Source organism: Musca domestica, unplaced genomic scaffold (assembly GCF_030504385.1).
Source record: "Musca domestica strain aabys unplaced genomic scaffold, Musca_domestica.polishedcontigs.V.1.1 201, whole genome shotgun sequence".
Classification (NCBI taxonomy): Eukaryota; Metazoa; Arthropoda; class Insecta; order Diptera; family Muscidae; genus Musca; species Musca domestica.
In genome coordinates this window covers 511,645-526,205 of record NW_026712252.1, presented here as the reverse complement: position 1 = coordinate 526,205, position 14,561 = coordinate 511,645, and the positions used below count along the sequence as shown (strand labels likewise).

The following is a 14,561-nucleotide window of genomic DNA, read 5'->3' as shown; positions in this document are numbered from 1 at the left end:
TGTTGGCAATGCCTGTCAAATGTCAATGCGGCTTTTAACTAAATGACAGCGTATGCTGTACGACTTTATCTGGCTGTAATTAAATTGGAAATATTTTCGAAAAACTCCAAAAAAAATCTTAATTTGAGTTGTCAATTTCTTGGATTATAATTAAAAATTTTACGTTTCTTTGTGAATAGGGTAATACACTGCTATCGTTATCATTTAAATAAATATGAAATTAATTTAATAACTATTTAAGAAAATAGGAGTGACATTTTTGTAAACAAAAAAAAAAAAGAACGTCGTCTGAGGTTTTAAGTAGATTGCATGATAGACAAATACAGGTTGTCGCATCGACACAGCTGCTGGGATAATGAACTGTCAAAATTATTTTGCAATTATATGTTTTAAATGAAATATTATTCAAATTCGACAAAAAATTGTTGAAAAATACACATCATAACAACCTCCGATTGACGTCGTATAAAAAAAGATATAAAAATCTACTTATTTAAAAAAACAACATTTTAAAATTGTTGACATGTCAATGTTGCAAAACTGGATAAGCTGCTTTAAAAAAATACACATTCTTAGTCATGTTCGAAATTAAACTGTCAGTTCTTTAAAATATTAAATTTTAATGTTTTCATATTATTCCCCTGGATGTGCAGGGTGAGATAAAAAAGCTGCAACAAAGTCAAGTCAATATTTTTACATTTTTTTTTTTTTAATTGATTGAGAGCAAAAAATGTCGGAAATACCATTAAAATTTAGAATAAGTTTAGAGTTGTTCGAATTGGTCACCTTTGGCACGAATTATGTCCTTCAAACGGCCAATGAAATCGTCACACGCTGCGCGACTGTTGCTCTGCGGTATTCTGGCTCATTCCCGACAATAGTCCAACGCATTGGGATCCGGAGATTTTGGTAGCCATTGTGCGCTGTTGCGGTGTAAGTTCTTGGACCATTTTGGAATTTCAATTGCTTTACCCCGGGCTCATTTTTTAATATTTGCCGAATGGAATATTGCGATATGTTCAGTTCACGAGCCATGCGTGTTTCGATCACTTCGCTTCTTCACTTTTCGAACCATTTCTGCTGATGTTGCTGGTTTCTTCCGTCGAATTCCTTGACGTCGGGTTATGCAACCAGTATCACGGTAACGAGCGATGGTACAAGACACAAAAGATCTATTCATATTTAAATTCTGGACGATATCCACTTGTGGTTTTCCTGCCAAATATAAAGAAATCACACTATCACGCTTGCATACCATTACGAATAAATTTTTTTTCTGGAAAATTCTCACCAAGTTGCTTTTGTACGCCTGTAAACAATGTAATGAGCCGTCGCGTGAATAATTTTAACTGCTGTCAGACGAGGGACTTAGAAATGACAGCAGTCTGAAGTTGGTTGCAGTTTTTTCATCTCACCCTGTACACAAATCAGAGATGGAAATCTGCTTTCTATGCAGTTAAATTTCACAAGGTAAATTACAGAAAATGCAAAGATGGGAATACTCATTTGAAATGACTTTATCTTCTTAATTTTACCGTGCATGAAATATAGGACTATTATTATATTATATTATATAATATAGTGTCGCTGTTTCTGTTCCTGTACCGCGAAAATGTTTCCGCACCATGGCCGTTGTTGCATTGCATATCGAATTTAAAGTCAAATCATCTAGAGTTTGTTGCTGCCTTGATTTTCAACAATATTACAGTACGTTTACATATAAATGGGTTATCAAACTGGATTTGAATTAAAATTGTCATATCCATTATTTAAACTTCAAATAAATCCTTTTAGAATTGGTTAACTCTACAAAATGTTCTAACGTAAACATGACATTAAATTCTGTTAAAAGCGTATGACTGTTTTTAGGTACGCCTGTTATATGCCAAAAGCCGACGCAGACGAAAAAATCTTTCGACATCGTTGTCTGTTTGGAAAATATAAATTAAAAATTAAACTTTCTTAAATTTTTTTAATTCTTTGGATTCAAAACAATCATCAGACATAGAAATGCTAAAAAATTAATATTTAAAACCTTAGTTGTCCATTGAATTACAACAGCAACAATATGGCACCGGATTTGGGGGGCTGGATACATAGCTTTGCTGTGACGGATACTCAAACCCACAAGGCTGGCTTTACTCTCTACAAGATTACATCCATTGTAAGTATTGAATAATTAAAGAAAGGCCCTAGATATTTTCAATCCTCCCTGTTTCGTTGACCCAAGGTTTTCCCCCGAGCGGTGCCCCAGGCTTTAACAACATTGGTGGTATGGCGACGTTTCCACGACATAAAAAAGCTACATCGTGAACTGAAGAGAAGGCATAAGAGTCTTGGCCTATCCGGCTATATGCCCGAACCTATAGATTGTTCATTTTTTAAGCGTTTCGATCAGGATGTTATACGAAAACGCAAGGCCTACATTGTATCATTGTTGGATTTTGTGGCCCAGCATCCAGCATTGTATAAGTCACACAGTTTTGCCCAATTCTTTAGTAGCGAAGCAACGCCGTCGAATAAAATACAAAAACTTGTACAAAAGGCGGCACGTAGTTTGGTCGGAAGGAGTTTGGAAATAGAAACTGATACTGTGGACAGCAGTGTGAAATCAAGGGAGAATATTATAATAGCAGAAATATTTCCAAACGACAAAGATGAATATGAGAAGGCGGAGGATGTGGAGGGGGAAGGAGATGCGATTGTTGATAATGGCAAAAGCTCTGACAATGATACCAGTCTCGATACAAGCCTAACAACAAAATGTAATTTACGCTTTTTGACCCCCATGGCTTCGGTTGAGAGCGAAGATAGCGACTATATTTACGATGCAGCTCTCGAATTCAGTTCAGCTGTACAAGCCGAAGCTAATTTGGATTATAATGATGCCTACACGCGTTATAAATCGGGCGTTGACATTCTACTAAAAGGTTGCAAAGATGATTTAAATGACGATCGCGTGTACATTGCCAGAGCTAAGATAAGCAAATATTTGGCTCGGGCTGAAGATATACATGAGAGATTTTTGAAAAATTCTCAAAGATCAATTGCTTCCATTTTCTCAACATCAAACTTCCAACTGGCTTTGGATGTGTCATGCAATACAAATTCGGAAAGTTCAGGTTTTTATTTGGAACGACCTTGGCATCACATGGCTAAATATAAAGTCAATGCCCTTTTGGGTAATAAGGTATTGCTGGTGTCGTGCATAACCGAGCCATTGAAACCGCAATATGTAATGAAAGGCATTGAAAAACCCTCCAGCAATTCGCCAACCCAAACAGTATTCCTTCCACAGCATATACCGTATATGGTCGATCTGTTGGCATTCTTTCAATCGGATCAGAAAATCTTTTTACTTCTCAAGCTGGCCTTGGGTGGTAAACTAATCGATTACGTACATTCCCAAAATCTGAGCAATGAGAATGCTCAGAAATGCAATGAAGAGGAAGATCCATCTTCAGATATTTGTAAAATCTCAATGGATGCGCTAGATCTGGTGCCAGACCTGGTAGAGTCCTCTAAACAACTAATTGAATCTGTATCAAATACAATAAACGAATCGGAATTTATACCCCGTCGAATGAATGGCATACTTCTGTATAGCATTCCACAACATTTCCTCAAGAAATGGTCCCAACAACTTCTGGTTGCCATTCACGCTCTACACGAGAAAAGTGTCATCTTGTGGTAAGTTTTTAAACTTGTTTTGTTTTTTTTTTTTTCGAATGAAATAATAATCGAGTGATGTTTGCCTTTCAGTGATCTGCATATGGACAATTTATTATTGGATGAAAATAGTCAATTACTTTTGTCATATTTTTATCAAAATGAAGGCCTCTCATCGGATAGTTTCATTCACAAAGCCCTAAATCCCAAGGCCTTGGATAATCACTTTGTGGCACCCGAACGCCCACTTACTTTGCGTTCAGATTGGTGGAGTTATGGTGTTATTTTGTATGAACTGTTTGTTGGTTTGGTAAGTACATAGGTATAGGTATTTGGGAAAGGTTGAATATGGGATTGTGGTATGACTGAGAAAGCATATGCCAACGACATGTGATGACATTATGGGTATATTGGTACGATCGGATCTTCCAAGATATGATGAGAAAATGGAATATATCGGTCTACTCCTTCTGGTAACTTCCTTACAAATGGTAAACATTTGGAACATTCCTGAAGCTAATATATCGCGAAATTAACATCCGATTTCCTTCGGACTTGGTACATCTCAATATTTCCATCAGCACAATATTTGTTATAAAGATGGTAGAGATCGAACCATTCCATCTAGTACCTCCCCCACAAAGGGTCATAGTTTTGAATAACCAAAACGATCATACAACCCGAAATAAGCATCCGGTTCTCTCCATATTTCACACATCCCGTTATTTCTACTAACACAAGATATGCTGAGAAGATGGGATATATCGGTCTACTCCTTCTGGTAAACCCCCCCCCCCCCCCCCCCCCCCAAGAAAAGGTCAAAATTTTGAATATTCATAAAGCTCATAAAAAGCGAAATTAACATCAGATTTCATTCAGACTTATTACATCTCAATATTCCAATCAACACAAGATCTGTTATAAGGATTGTGGAGATCGGGCCATTTCTTCTGGTACCTCTCCCACATAGGGTTCAAGATTTTGAAAAACAAAACGCTCAAGGAAAGCGAAATAACTCTCTCAAATTCTCTTCAAATTTCACACATACAAATAGTTTTGCATCACCATGGCCGGAGCTCGAGTTCTGGTGGCCAACTGAAGGTGCACTTTTTCAGCTGACCTCTTTGGCAGCTGAAAATCATTTTGTTTGTTTACAAACTGCTGGACAACGAATGTTTTCTCATCGGAGAAAACCAAATTCCGCAGCTCACCACTTTCGGCCAAGGAAGCAACTCTTTCTGTTGCGGTGTAAGTTCTTGCACTTTTTGGAATTTCAATGGCTTTACCCCGAGCTCATTTTCAATATTTGCCGAATTGAATATTGCGATATGTTCAGCTCACGAGACATTTTTCCAGCCAAATATAAAGAAGTCACACCCTTGAATTCCATCACGAATAACTTTTTTTCAGGAAATTTCAGAAAATTGGAAATCTTAGACCTAGAAACATAGTAGGTATCGGCCAAAAATTATAATATTTGTGTATTTTTTTACCTTTCAGCCCTTCAAAGCTGCTCATCCGGGACAAATTGATTTGTACGGTTTTGTGCAATATCCGGAAAATGTTGAAATACCCAAAGTTAAGCGTAACTTATTGGAAAGGTTACTGCAACAGGAACCGGAAGAGCGTCTCGACTATGAGCGTATCAAACAGCATGAATACTTTGCCGATACCAATTGGGAGGAGGTTAAACAACAAGGTTTTAATACCCAGTGAAAGAATAACATTTGTTTTTTTTTTTTTAAGAAAATTCTTTTTTTTTATTATTTAAAAATTGTTGTTATTTTTTTTTGTTTTTATATATTTTACGAAATGTTCCTTATTTTTGTTTTAGTTTTTTTTTACAAAAGAAAAACAAACTATATATAATTATAAAAAAATAAAATTTTAAATTATAAAAATATATATTTATTGACATTAGCCTAGAAGGAAAGACATAACATTAATTTAAATAAGACAGCAATTATTTATGGTTTTTAAAGTACACCTAATTGTAAAATTTTAAAGATACAAATTAAAAAAAAAAAATGAAACGAAACGACAACAGTGGGTGAACTTGGACCTCCATTGGTTTTTAATCTAATCTAATATAAATAAATATTTATTGTCACAACGCACAACAGTGTTTCTTTTCTTCGGTTACAAGGGTTTTTTTTAATAGAAATTGTAATAATTATTTTGACATTAATATAATTGAATGATACTTTAAAATAATTGAAAAAAATGGGAGGCACATTTGGAATGCATTGTCTTTTTGTTAAATTTACAATTGATTTGTTTATTTTTATATATACTACTTACTTATCCGCTATATATGGAACATGTTTGGTATTAAAAGTAATGGCTAATTTTAATTTTGTAAACTATTTTAAATTGTAATCCTAAACTCTGATAAACCTCTTTTAGGCTTTGAAAAAAAAAAAAAATTAAAACTAAGATTTAAGGCACATTTGGAATGCATTTTTTTGGAATAGATTCTACAACTTTAATGGCATACAATTACTTATGGCTAAACTTTGGACAAGACTTTGGATTTTGTTGTTGTTTTTTTTCTTAGGTTTACTTTAAAAAATAGTCTTATAAACTAATTACAAAAATAGATAACAAAAGAAATGCTTGACACACAAATACATACAAACAAGGTGAAAAAAGACCACGGCATGGCATTTCCTTCATACACAGGGAGGGGTTTCATAAAAGCAGAATTGTGGGCTTTTGGATAGAGAAAAGCATGATAACCATAAATATTTTCTCCTAACTTCTTGGACAAAAACTAAAAATTTCGCCAAGTTTCGAAATACCTTGGAAGTCCGGGCCGGGCTGAACTTTTAATACCTTCCACCATACAGAAGGAACTTGAAAATTTAAAAAAAAAAATCGTCGACAAATACCGCTCACCCGAATACCTTTATATGGGGGCTATACAAAGACGTGGTGCTGGATAAATAATTTCATTGGGCATCGGGTTATAGTAACGATGGCGAACTTTAAATACGTAATTCGAAACAATTCCGGTGAATAATGTCGCTAATATCATCAAAATACCGAATAAAGGGATGTACCGGTGAATCGGGAGCTACAATAAGACGTGGACCTGCATAAACAATTTTCCGTCATAGCTTGTAGTACTCATTACGAACTTCAAATACGAAATTTGAGACAATTCTGGAGAATAATGTCGCGAAAATCCTGGAAATACCGAATATCTTGGGGTAGCGTTATATGGGTGCTATACGAAAACGTGGACCTGCACAGACAATTTTCTGTCAGAGGCTGTAGTATCCATTACGAACTTCAAATACCAAATTTGAAAAAAATTCGGTGAATAATTTCGCTAATATCTTCAGAATAACGAATAAACGGAAGGTGCCGTTATATAGGAGCTATACGAAAATGTATACCTGCATGGAGAATTTTCCATCATAGGTTGTAGTACCCATTACGAACTTCAAATACGAAATTTAACACAATTCTGGGGGAATAATGTCGTGAAAATCCTTTAAATACCGATTATCTTGGAGTAGCGTTATATGGGTGCTATGCTAAAACGTACACCTTTAGAGACAATTCTCTGCCAGGGGATAAAGTACTCACAAAGAACTCCTTGTGCAGAATTTCAGAAAATTCCATTAAAAATGTAACTAAAATCATCAAAATACCGAATATCGGGGGGCACTATTGTATGGGGGCTATACGATATCGTGAATCTATATAGACAATTCTCTGCCAGGGGGTAAAGTAGTCACGAAGAACTTTTTGTGTAGAATTTCAGACATTTCCATTGAAAATTTTGGCTTAAATCATCAAAAAAACCCGAATATCGGGAGGTGCCGTTATATAGGGGCAATACGATATCGAGGACCTATATAGACAATTCTCTGCCAGGGGGTAAAGTACTCACAAACAACTCCTTGTGTAGATTTTCAAACAATTCCGTTGAAAAATGCGACTAAAATCATCAAAATACCGAATATAGGGAGGTACAATTATAGGGGGGCTATACGATATCATAGACCTATATAGACAATCTCTGCCAGGGGGTAAAGTACTCTGAGGGAACTACTTGTGTGGATTTTCAAATAATTCCATTGAAAAATGTGGCTTAAATCATCAAAATACCGAAGCTCGGGAGGTGCCGTTACATGGGCACTTCGATGGAGTCTTCGAAATTGACCTGCCTGCAGACAAAAGACAGATGGGTGCCAAATTTTAGCTTCCTATCATTATTCGTTTCGACTCTAGCGTGATTACAACAGACGGACAAACGGACGGACAGACAGGGCTAAATCGTCTCAGAATTCTACGCTGATCAAGAATATATATACTTTGTTGGGTCTAAAGTTGTTATTTCGATTATTTACAAACAGAATGACGAACTTAATATACCCTTCATACTATGCATGGTGGAGGGTTTAAAAATACCTTGGAAGTTCCGAAAATACCCTCAATATAATGAATTGCCAATATAGTAGTACCTGATAGGGTCTTTCAACAATTTGCTTCCCTTTCATAAGGGTCGACAAAAAGTTCGACATTTTAGTAGTCTTTCCCTTTGTTCTTGCTGCTGCCGCTGCTGCTGTTGTCTACGTAAAAGCCAACGCTTTTGGACCTGCTGGGCTTGACGATTCTGCAAAATTGTGGCCGACGGATGTTTATGCTGGTGTGCAAGCATTTCTTTTAATGCAAAAAAGGCGGCAAAACATAGGTATGCGAAACGGCGCCATTCTGCTGCGACTGATGCTGATGGGCAGCGTTGGCTTCCTCACTTTTTATTATGGTTTGCAGGCCGCCACCATCATTGGCGTCATCGGCATTTGGCCCAGCTGCTGTGCCCACATTTAAATGTGAAGCTTGTTGCGACGACTGCTGCTGCTGCGGATCGTGTGATGTGATATGACATATGGTACCATTTTGCTGCTCCAGACCATTTCCGGGTCCAACATTTAAATATTTCGTCTCATCGCTACCCAGATATTTAGAACTTCCACCGTTTTGTTGATGGACCAAATGTACGGTGGTGGTGGTGGTACCATCAGATAAATGGGTGGCTGTGGTCACATCTTCGGCCATCATTCCCGGCTGTGTCATATAACCCGTGGCATCATGATTATGTAGTTTTTGTACATCATCCGGCTGAGTAGGACCAGCCAGAACCGAGCCACCACCTCCACCGCCCATCTCCACCCTTGGCGGACTACCATATTCAAAATGACGCATTGGAAATATTTGCGATTCATGGACATAGGTACCATATTGACTGGTATAGGTGCCATAAGGACTTGCGGCCGGTGAAAGTAAACTAAATTGTGGGCTTAGCTCATAGGGTGGTTGATAACTTGTCCAGCTGTCCATGCTGCCGGGCGGCGTCACTGTCGTTGTCTGGGGAAACGTGGCGAACGGTGCCGCCAGTGTCGTATTCAGTGTTGATGTGGGCGGTGTACTGGTCTTAATGTAACCCGTCTTACGTGGCGGCTCGTGTTTACGCCATTTGGCACGGCGATTTTGAAACCAAACCTGTACCCGTGATTCGCTTAAATTCAATTTTATGGCCAATTCTTCGCGAGCAAAAACATCGGGGTATGGGGCACGTTCAAATGCCCTTTCTAGTTCTTCTAATTGATAGGCGGTAAATGTAGTTCTGAAAACAAGAAGAAGAAGAGGAGAGAAATTAAAATTTGTAGCCATAAAATAAAGTTAGAATAATAGCATTTGGCAAAGGAGTTACGTACTTGAGTAACGACTAGTCTACCTTGGAAATAAATACGGGCTGGTCACTCGAGTAACTGCACCAGAGAACAATATCCCTATAATCGATATCTAACAACCTCGTGAGTACGCCATCGTAAGCTGCTGGACATTAAGTCCTGCAGTAAAAGTAACCAGATAGACGTTTTAGTAACTCAACTGTCAAAATTTCTCCATTTGCTCCCCCTTAATTTACTGAACTTTTGGGCTATCGAACAAAATTTTGTAATATTTTGTGCAAATATTATGTTTTTGTAAAGACCTAATGTTCATGGAAAAAGCGCTACAAGGGCAGCACTAATACTCGCCCTTGAAGGCAATTCCCATATACGTCGTGTCTCCCTTTTTTCTATACTGGCAATGCCACATCATTGGTTTTGCCTTTGATCGATGTCCCTTACTCTCAGAGTATGAAAAGAGAAACAAATGTTTTGATAAGAAGAAGAAGAATAATCTTATTTTAGTTTTTGATTTTTTGTTTTTTTTTTTTGCACTTGACCAAAAAGGTCGTAGAAATAAAGTTGTGCCCCCAATATCATTTAAAGCGCTAAGTAAAAGTAAAACTAAAGAGAAACCATTGTGCGTTTGATTTAAAGCCAGTACCGAACAACAACTTGCCCTTTGTGCGTCATTACAGTGATAGCAGGCCGTATCTGAGAGGCTTGCTGAGAGGCTGCCAAGGAACCCTTTCCCAAGTAAGAACACATGTCCGAGCGCAGAAGCGCAGGTAACCACTTGATCAGGGATGCCGACTCCGTGGCGATCGACTGTTGTGAGTTTGACTATTCCCGTCAACACCTAATGTATGATGTACACCTATCATTTTCTGTTCCAGAACCTGCCAAAATCTACTTGTTTCGCAATTTTTTTTGATATCATAGAGGGAACATCGGTTATCGTAGTTAAAAACTTTTACATTCTTGCAGTTCTGGAACAAAGCAATTAGGTATGAACGATAAGCCAGTATTTTTTAATATTTTCTATAAAGTCCCGTAAATAAGTACCAGTAAAGAGAGCAATTTTGACAGTTGGGTTACTGAGCATTTAAAAAATGTTTAATGGAGACATTTGTCCAGTAACCTCAGCTGATTGAAAAACAGATGCATTATGGCCGACGCAAAGATGCTTTAAAGCTTCAGGCAATGACCAAATCTGTTTCAGGACATTTGGAGTTGATCTAGCGATGTCCGTCCGCCCGTTCGTCCGTCAGTCTGGCTGGTGCGCACGATAACTCTCGAAGCCGGTATCCGATTTGGTCCAATCTTGATACATTGTAACATTATTGTCAAACTTAGATCGAGTTAGCGGATGGGCAAAATCGATCCACTCCTTCTAATACCTCCCCGACAAAAGGGCGAAATTTTCAAAAAAAAAAAAAAAATTATTTTCTGCACAGAAAGAGAAAGGATATTCCGATTTTGCTCACACTTTGCAAATCCTAATATATGCGTCAGTGCTAGGTAAGGTGAGAAAATGGACAATATCGGTCCACTCCATAAAGTACCTCCTCCACAAATGTCAAAGTTTAGAATATTTATAATCCTTATAAAATGTGATGTAAAAGTCCGATTGCCTTCAAATTACACACATCACAATATTTTCATTAACCCAAGGTATGGTGTGAAGATGAAATAAATCGGCCCACACCTTCTGGTACCTCCACCACAAAAGTTCGAAATTTTCAAAAAATATATTTTTTGTACAGAAAGAGAAACAATATCCGATTTTGCTCCAACTTTGCAAATCCTAATATTTGAATCAGTGCTTGGTCAGGTGAGAAAATGGACAATATCAGTGGACTCCATTAAATGCCTCCCCCACAAAGGGTCAACATTTTGAATAATTATAACTCTTATAAAATGTGATATAAGAATCCGATTGTCTTAAAATTTTACATATCCCAATATTTTTATAAACTCAAGATCTGGTATTAAGATGGGATATATCGGTCCACTCCTTCTAGTAGCTCCCCCACAAAGTGTCAAAATGTTGAATATGCATGAACCTCATAAAACACGAAATTAACATCCGATTCCATTCAGACTTGGCACATCCCAAAATTTCAATTAACACAAGATCTGTTATAAAGTTCGTATAGATCGGATCATTCCTTCTGGTACCTCCCCCACAAAGGGTCAGAGTTTTGAATAACCAAAACGAATATAAAATCCCAAATAAGCATTCGGTTCTTTTCATACATCACACATCCCATTATTTCTACTAATTCAAGAAATGCTGTGAAGATGGGATATTTCGGTCTACTACTTCTGGTACCTTCCCCACAAAGAAATTTTTCTTCACAAATTCCAATTGCTAACTATATTCAAATATATTTGAGGTAAACTCATTGGTTATTGCAAAAACAGCAAGGAAACCCCAAAATCCTTCACCCTTTATTTGTCCCAAAAAACGGTCTTTGACTTACCTCGTTTTCTTCTTTTTTATGCCATTGGGATCTCCTTTCTTTTTGTCATTCTTTTTGACAGCAGGTGGTGTATTACTATTGGCCATGGATGACGAGGATGTTGAGCCATTGTTTTGACTGGCGTCTGGATTTGGTGGGGAGCACATCTCATCATGTTTACCTTTATTAAGTTTCAGACCATTTGTTAAACCAGTTGGTGACTGTTGCTGTTGTTGTTGCTGCTGCTGTTGTGGGTTAAGACCACCATTGGTTTGTTGCGGTACTGGGCCAGTTAGCACATTATTAGGCGTTGCTGGTTGCATGGTCGTTTGCTGCAAGAGGCTCCCGTCGGTATTTGGATTGGCCCCCAATGAGGCGGACACAGCCGACGAGTTGCCGATTAAGCCATTAGCGGTTAATGGCGACATATTATGTTCATTGGCATTAATAATTTCATGGTGATTGTGATGGGGACTGCTGGTGGCATAGATGTGATGGGGGTGAGTTTGTTGATGATGAGGATGTTGTTGCTGCTGCTGCTGCTGTTGATGTCCATGGGGATCATAATCCATTTTTCCATTGGCATTGTGAAGTTGGTGCTGTTGCTGATGGTGATGATGGACATAGTCCAACATGGCATTGGGGGAATGATGGATTTGTTGGTGCTGCTGCTGCTGATGATGATGATGGGGATGGGTTTGATGGTGGGCCATTGACTTGTGCTGCTGATGAGCCAAACCATTTGGCGTATGATTACCGGGTTGTGTTGGTGGCGGCGTTGAGGAGTACTGCTGATGATGGTGGTCCAATTTGTGGGCCGATCCACCACCATTTGCCGTGGTCAAGTATTCATATTTCTGCGTGGGAGAATAACAACCCATTTTTGTGACATATTCCATTTTATTGTCGTAATCGGGCGTTGAAGACTTATAGGGATCCATTTTGGGTGAGGTTGAGGATAACAGCGTTTGACAGTCGGGCAAACGTTGGGAGCACATGTCGGCGGATCCGGGATGCTGCATAACAGTGGCTCCCGGTGGCAAACTTAACATTACCGAATGCATGCCATGGGCCACAGATGTTGGTGTCAGGGGTTTGCCATCCAAAGGACTTAAGGGTCCCGAAAATTCACTAAATATTTGATCCTCAAAAGCCGTGTGCTCCATTATTGAAATTTGTTTTTGATTTTAACTTGATTTTTTTCTAGGAACTTTGTTTATAGATATGTATGTGTGTGTATTTTAATTGTTTGTTTATAGTTTTCTGTTAATTGCAATTATTACATTTACGCGTATTACTATTTTTTTAATTGGAAAATTCGCACGACTATTTAAATGTCTGTTGGCGGCGGCGTAACTTAATCCATTTTGCTTAATCAAAGTGTGCGCGAAAATGTGAAATTAAATCAATTAATCAAATTGATGATATTGGCGGGGCGGCACGGCACTTGTACAATTGTGATATGCCTCAGTTTGTCCGTCCGGCTGAGTGGCTAAACTAATTAATTACATTAAACGCAACTGCAACAACGTTTATAAAGTGGTCACACGGATGATGATATTATCAAAAAATCTTTGCACTTTCAAAGGGATTTTTCTGTTTTTCTATTATTATTCTTATTTTTACACTATGTACTTTAATTCTCAAAAGAAAACAACGACGACGGCTACACACCACACTCTACCGTTGTTCTTCTGCGTCGTATGGCCCTTAATTGAATCGCAAACGGGCGATGATTGTCTTTTTATACCCAATTTAGGTGAACAGCGTTTTCAATTACATTTCCACCAATCAGAATTCAGCAATGGCCGTTTCGCCCGCTAGGTCTGAATGTGTGTGCCCAACAACAACCACGAATCATAGCATTGGATTGGCTGTGTATGTGCGTTCGTGTATGTGTGCTGTTGTTGCGCTGTACTGAGATTCAAGAGAGAAGAGTAAACAAAATACATTGTACAGTAAGCCAGAGTAAGAGAGAAGGAGAGCACACAAGCAAACATTGTTGTTGCTATTGTTTACAGCATAGGCCACTGTGAGTGGTGTGTGTGTGTTTTTTCCTTCCTCCATGTATATTGTGATGCGTTGTGTGTCAGTTTTATCGATGCTGGCTGCTGACTCTTTGCATTCGTTTGCAATGCAGAAAACTTACCGTTATTACATTTCCTGCATTTTTCACAAATGTTCCCAGGAACAGAAAGCCGTCAGCCAGCATAATTGAAGTAATATTATCCTGAGAATTTAGATTTTTATTTGGCGGTAAAAAGTAAAAGTTATGGGAAAATCCTGTCTAACAAATACAGGGAAATATTTATCAAAAGAGAGAGAGAGAGAGAGAGAGAGAATTTATTGATTGTGAATAGAGAATACTCCATTTCAAAAACAACATTTAACGCGTAAATTGTTAATACATTTTTATTTTAATATGAAAAGCAACAATAAGGTACTTTCATATAACAGAGAAACAAGTACAAAAAGTCCCATCCGACGGTAACAAGTTAAATAATAAAAGAAAACTATTACTTTGTAAGTAATGAGAGGAAGAAATTATTTCCTACTACTGTTGCCTCCTTGTCTTCGCAATTTCTTTATGAAAATTATTGGACAAACCAATCGATGTATTATTTGTCAAAATATCGAATTTGTTAGTGTGATGCAGGCGTCGTCATAATTGTAAAATCATTAATATATACCTAATAGTTTCATTTATTTTCTACTTCGTTATTCGTATATGTTTTTGGAGTCT

General features: G+C 37.7%; 2 protein-coding genes across 2 annotated transcripts; one reads left to right on the top strand and one right to left on the bottom strand.

The window, feature by feature from the left end:
- Positions 1-1,897: 1,897 nt before the first annotated feature.
- Positions 1,898-5,408, top strand: LOC131802385 (ribosomal protein S6 kinase delta-1-like). Its single transcript, XM_059122577.1, has 4 exons — positions 1,898-2,164; positions 2,231-3,690; positions 3,763-3,979; positions 5,170-5,408. The coding sequence occupies exons 1-4, from the start codon at positions 2,069-2,071 to the stop codon at positions 5,383-5,385; spliced, it is 1,989 nt and encodes a 662-aa protein (XP_058978560.1). The 5' UTR covers positions 1,898-2,068; the 3' UTR covers positions 5,386-5,408.
- A 144-nt stretch (positions 5,409-5,552) lies between these two features.
- LOC101892704 (retinal homeobox protein Rx-like) lies at positions 5,553-13,485 on the bottom strand. The gene is made up of 2 exons (XM_059122578.1): positions 11,840-13,485; positions 5,553-9,307 (listed from the first exon to the last, which is right to left on the bottom strand). Exons 1-2 carry the CDS (start codon positions 12,982-12,984, stop codon positions 8,347-8,349), a joined length of 2,106 nt encoding a protein of 701 aa, XP_058978561.1. The 5' UTR covers positions 12,985-13,485; the 3' UTR covers positions 5,553-8,346.
- Positions 13,486-14,561: the final 1,076 nt, after the last annotated feature.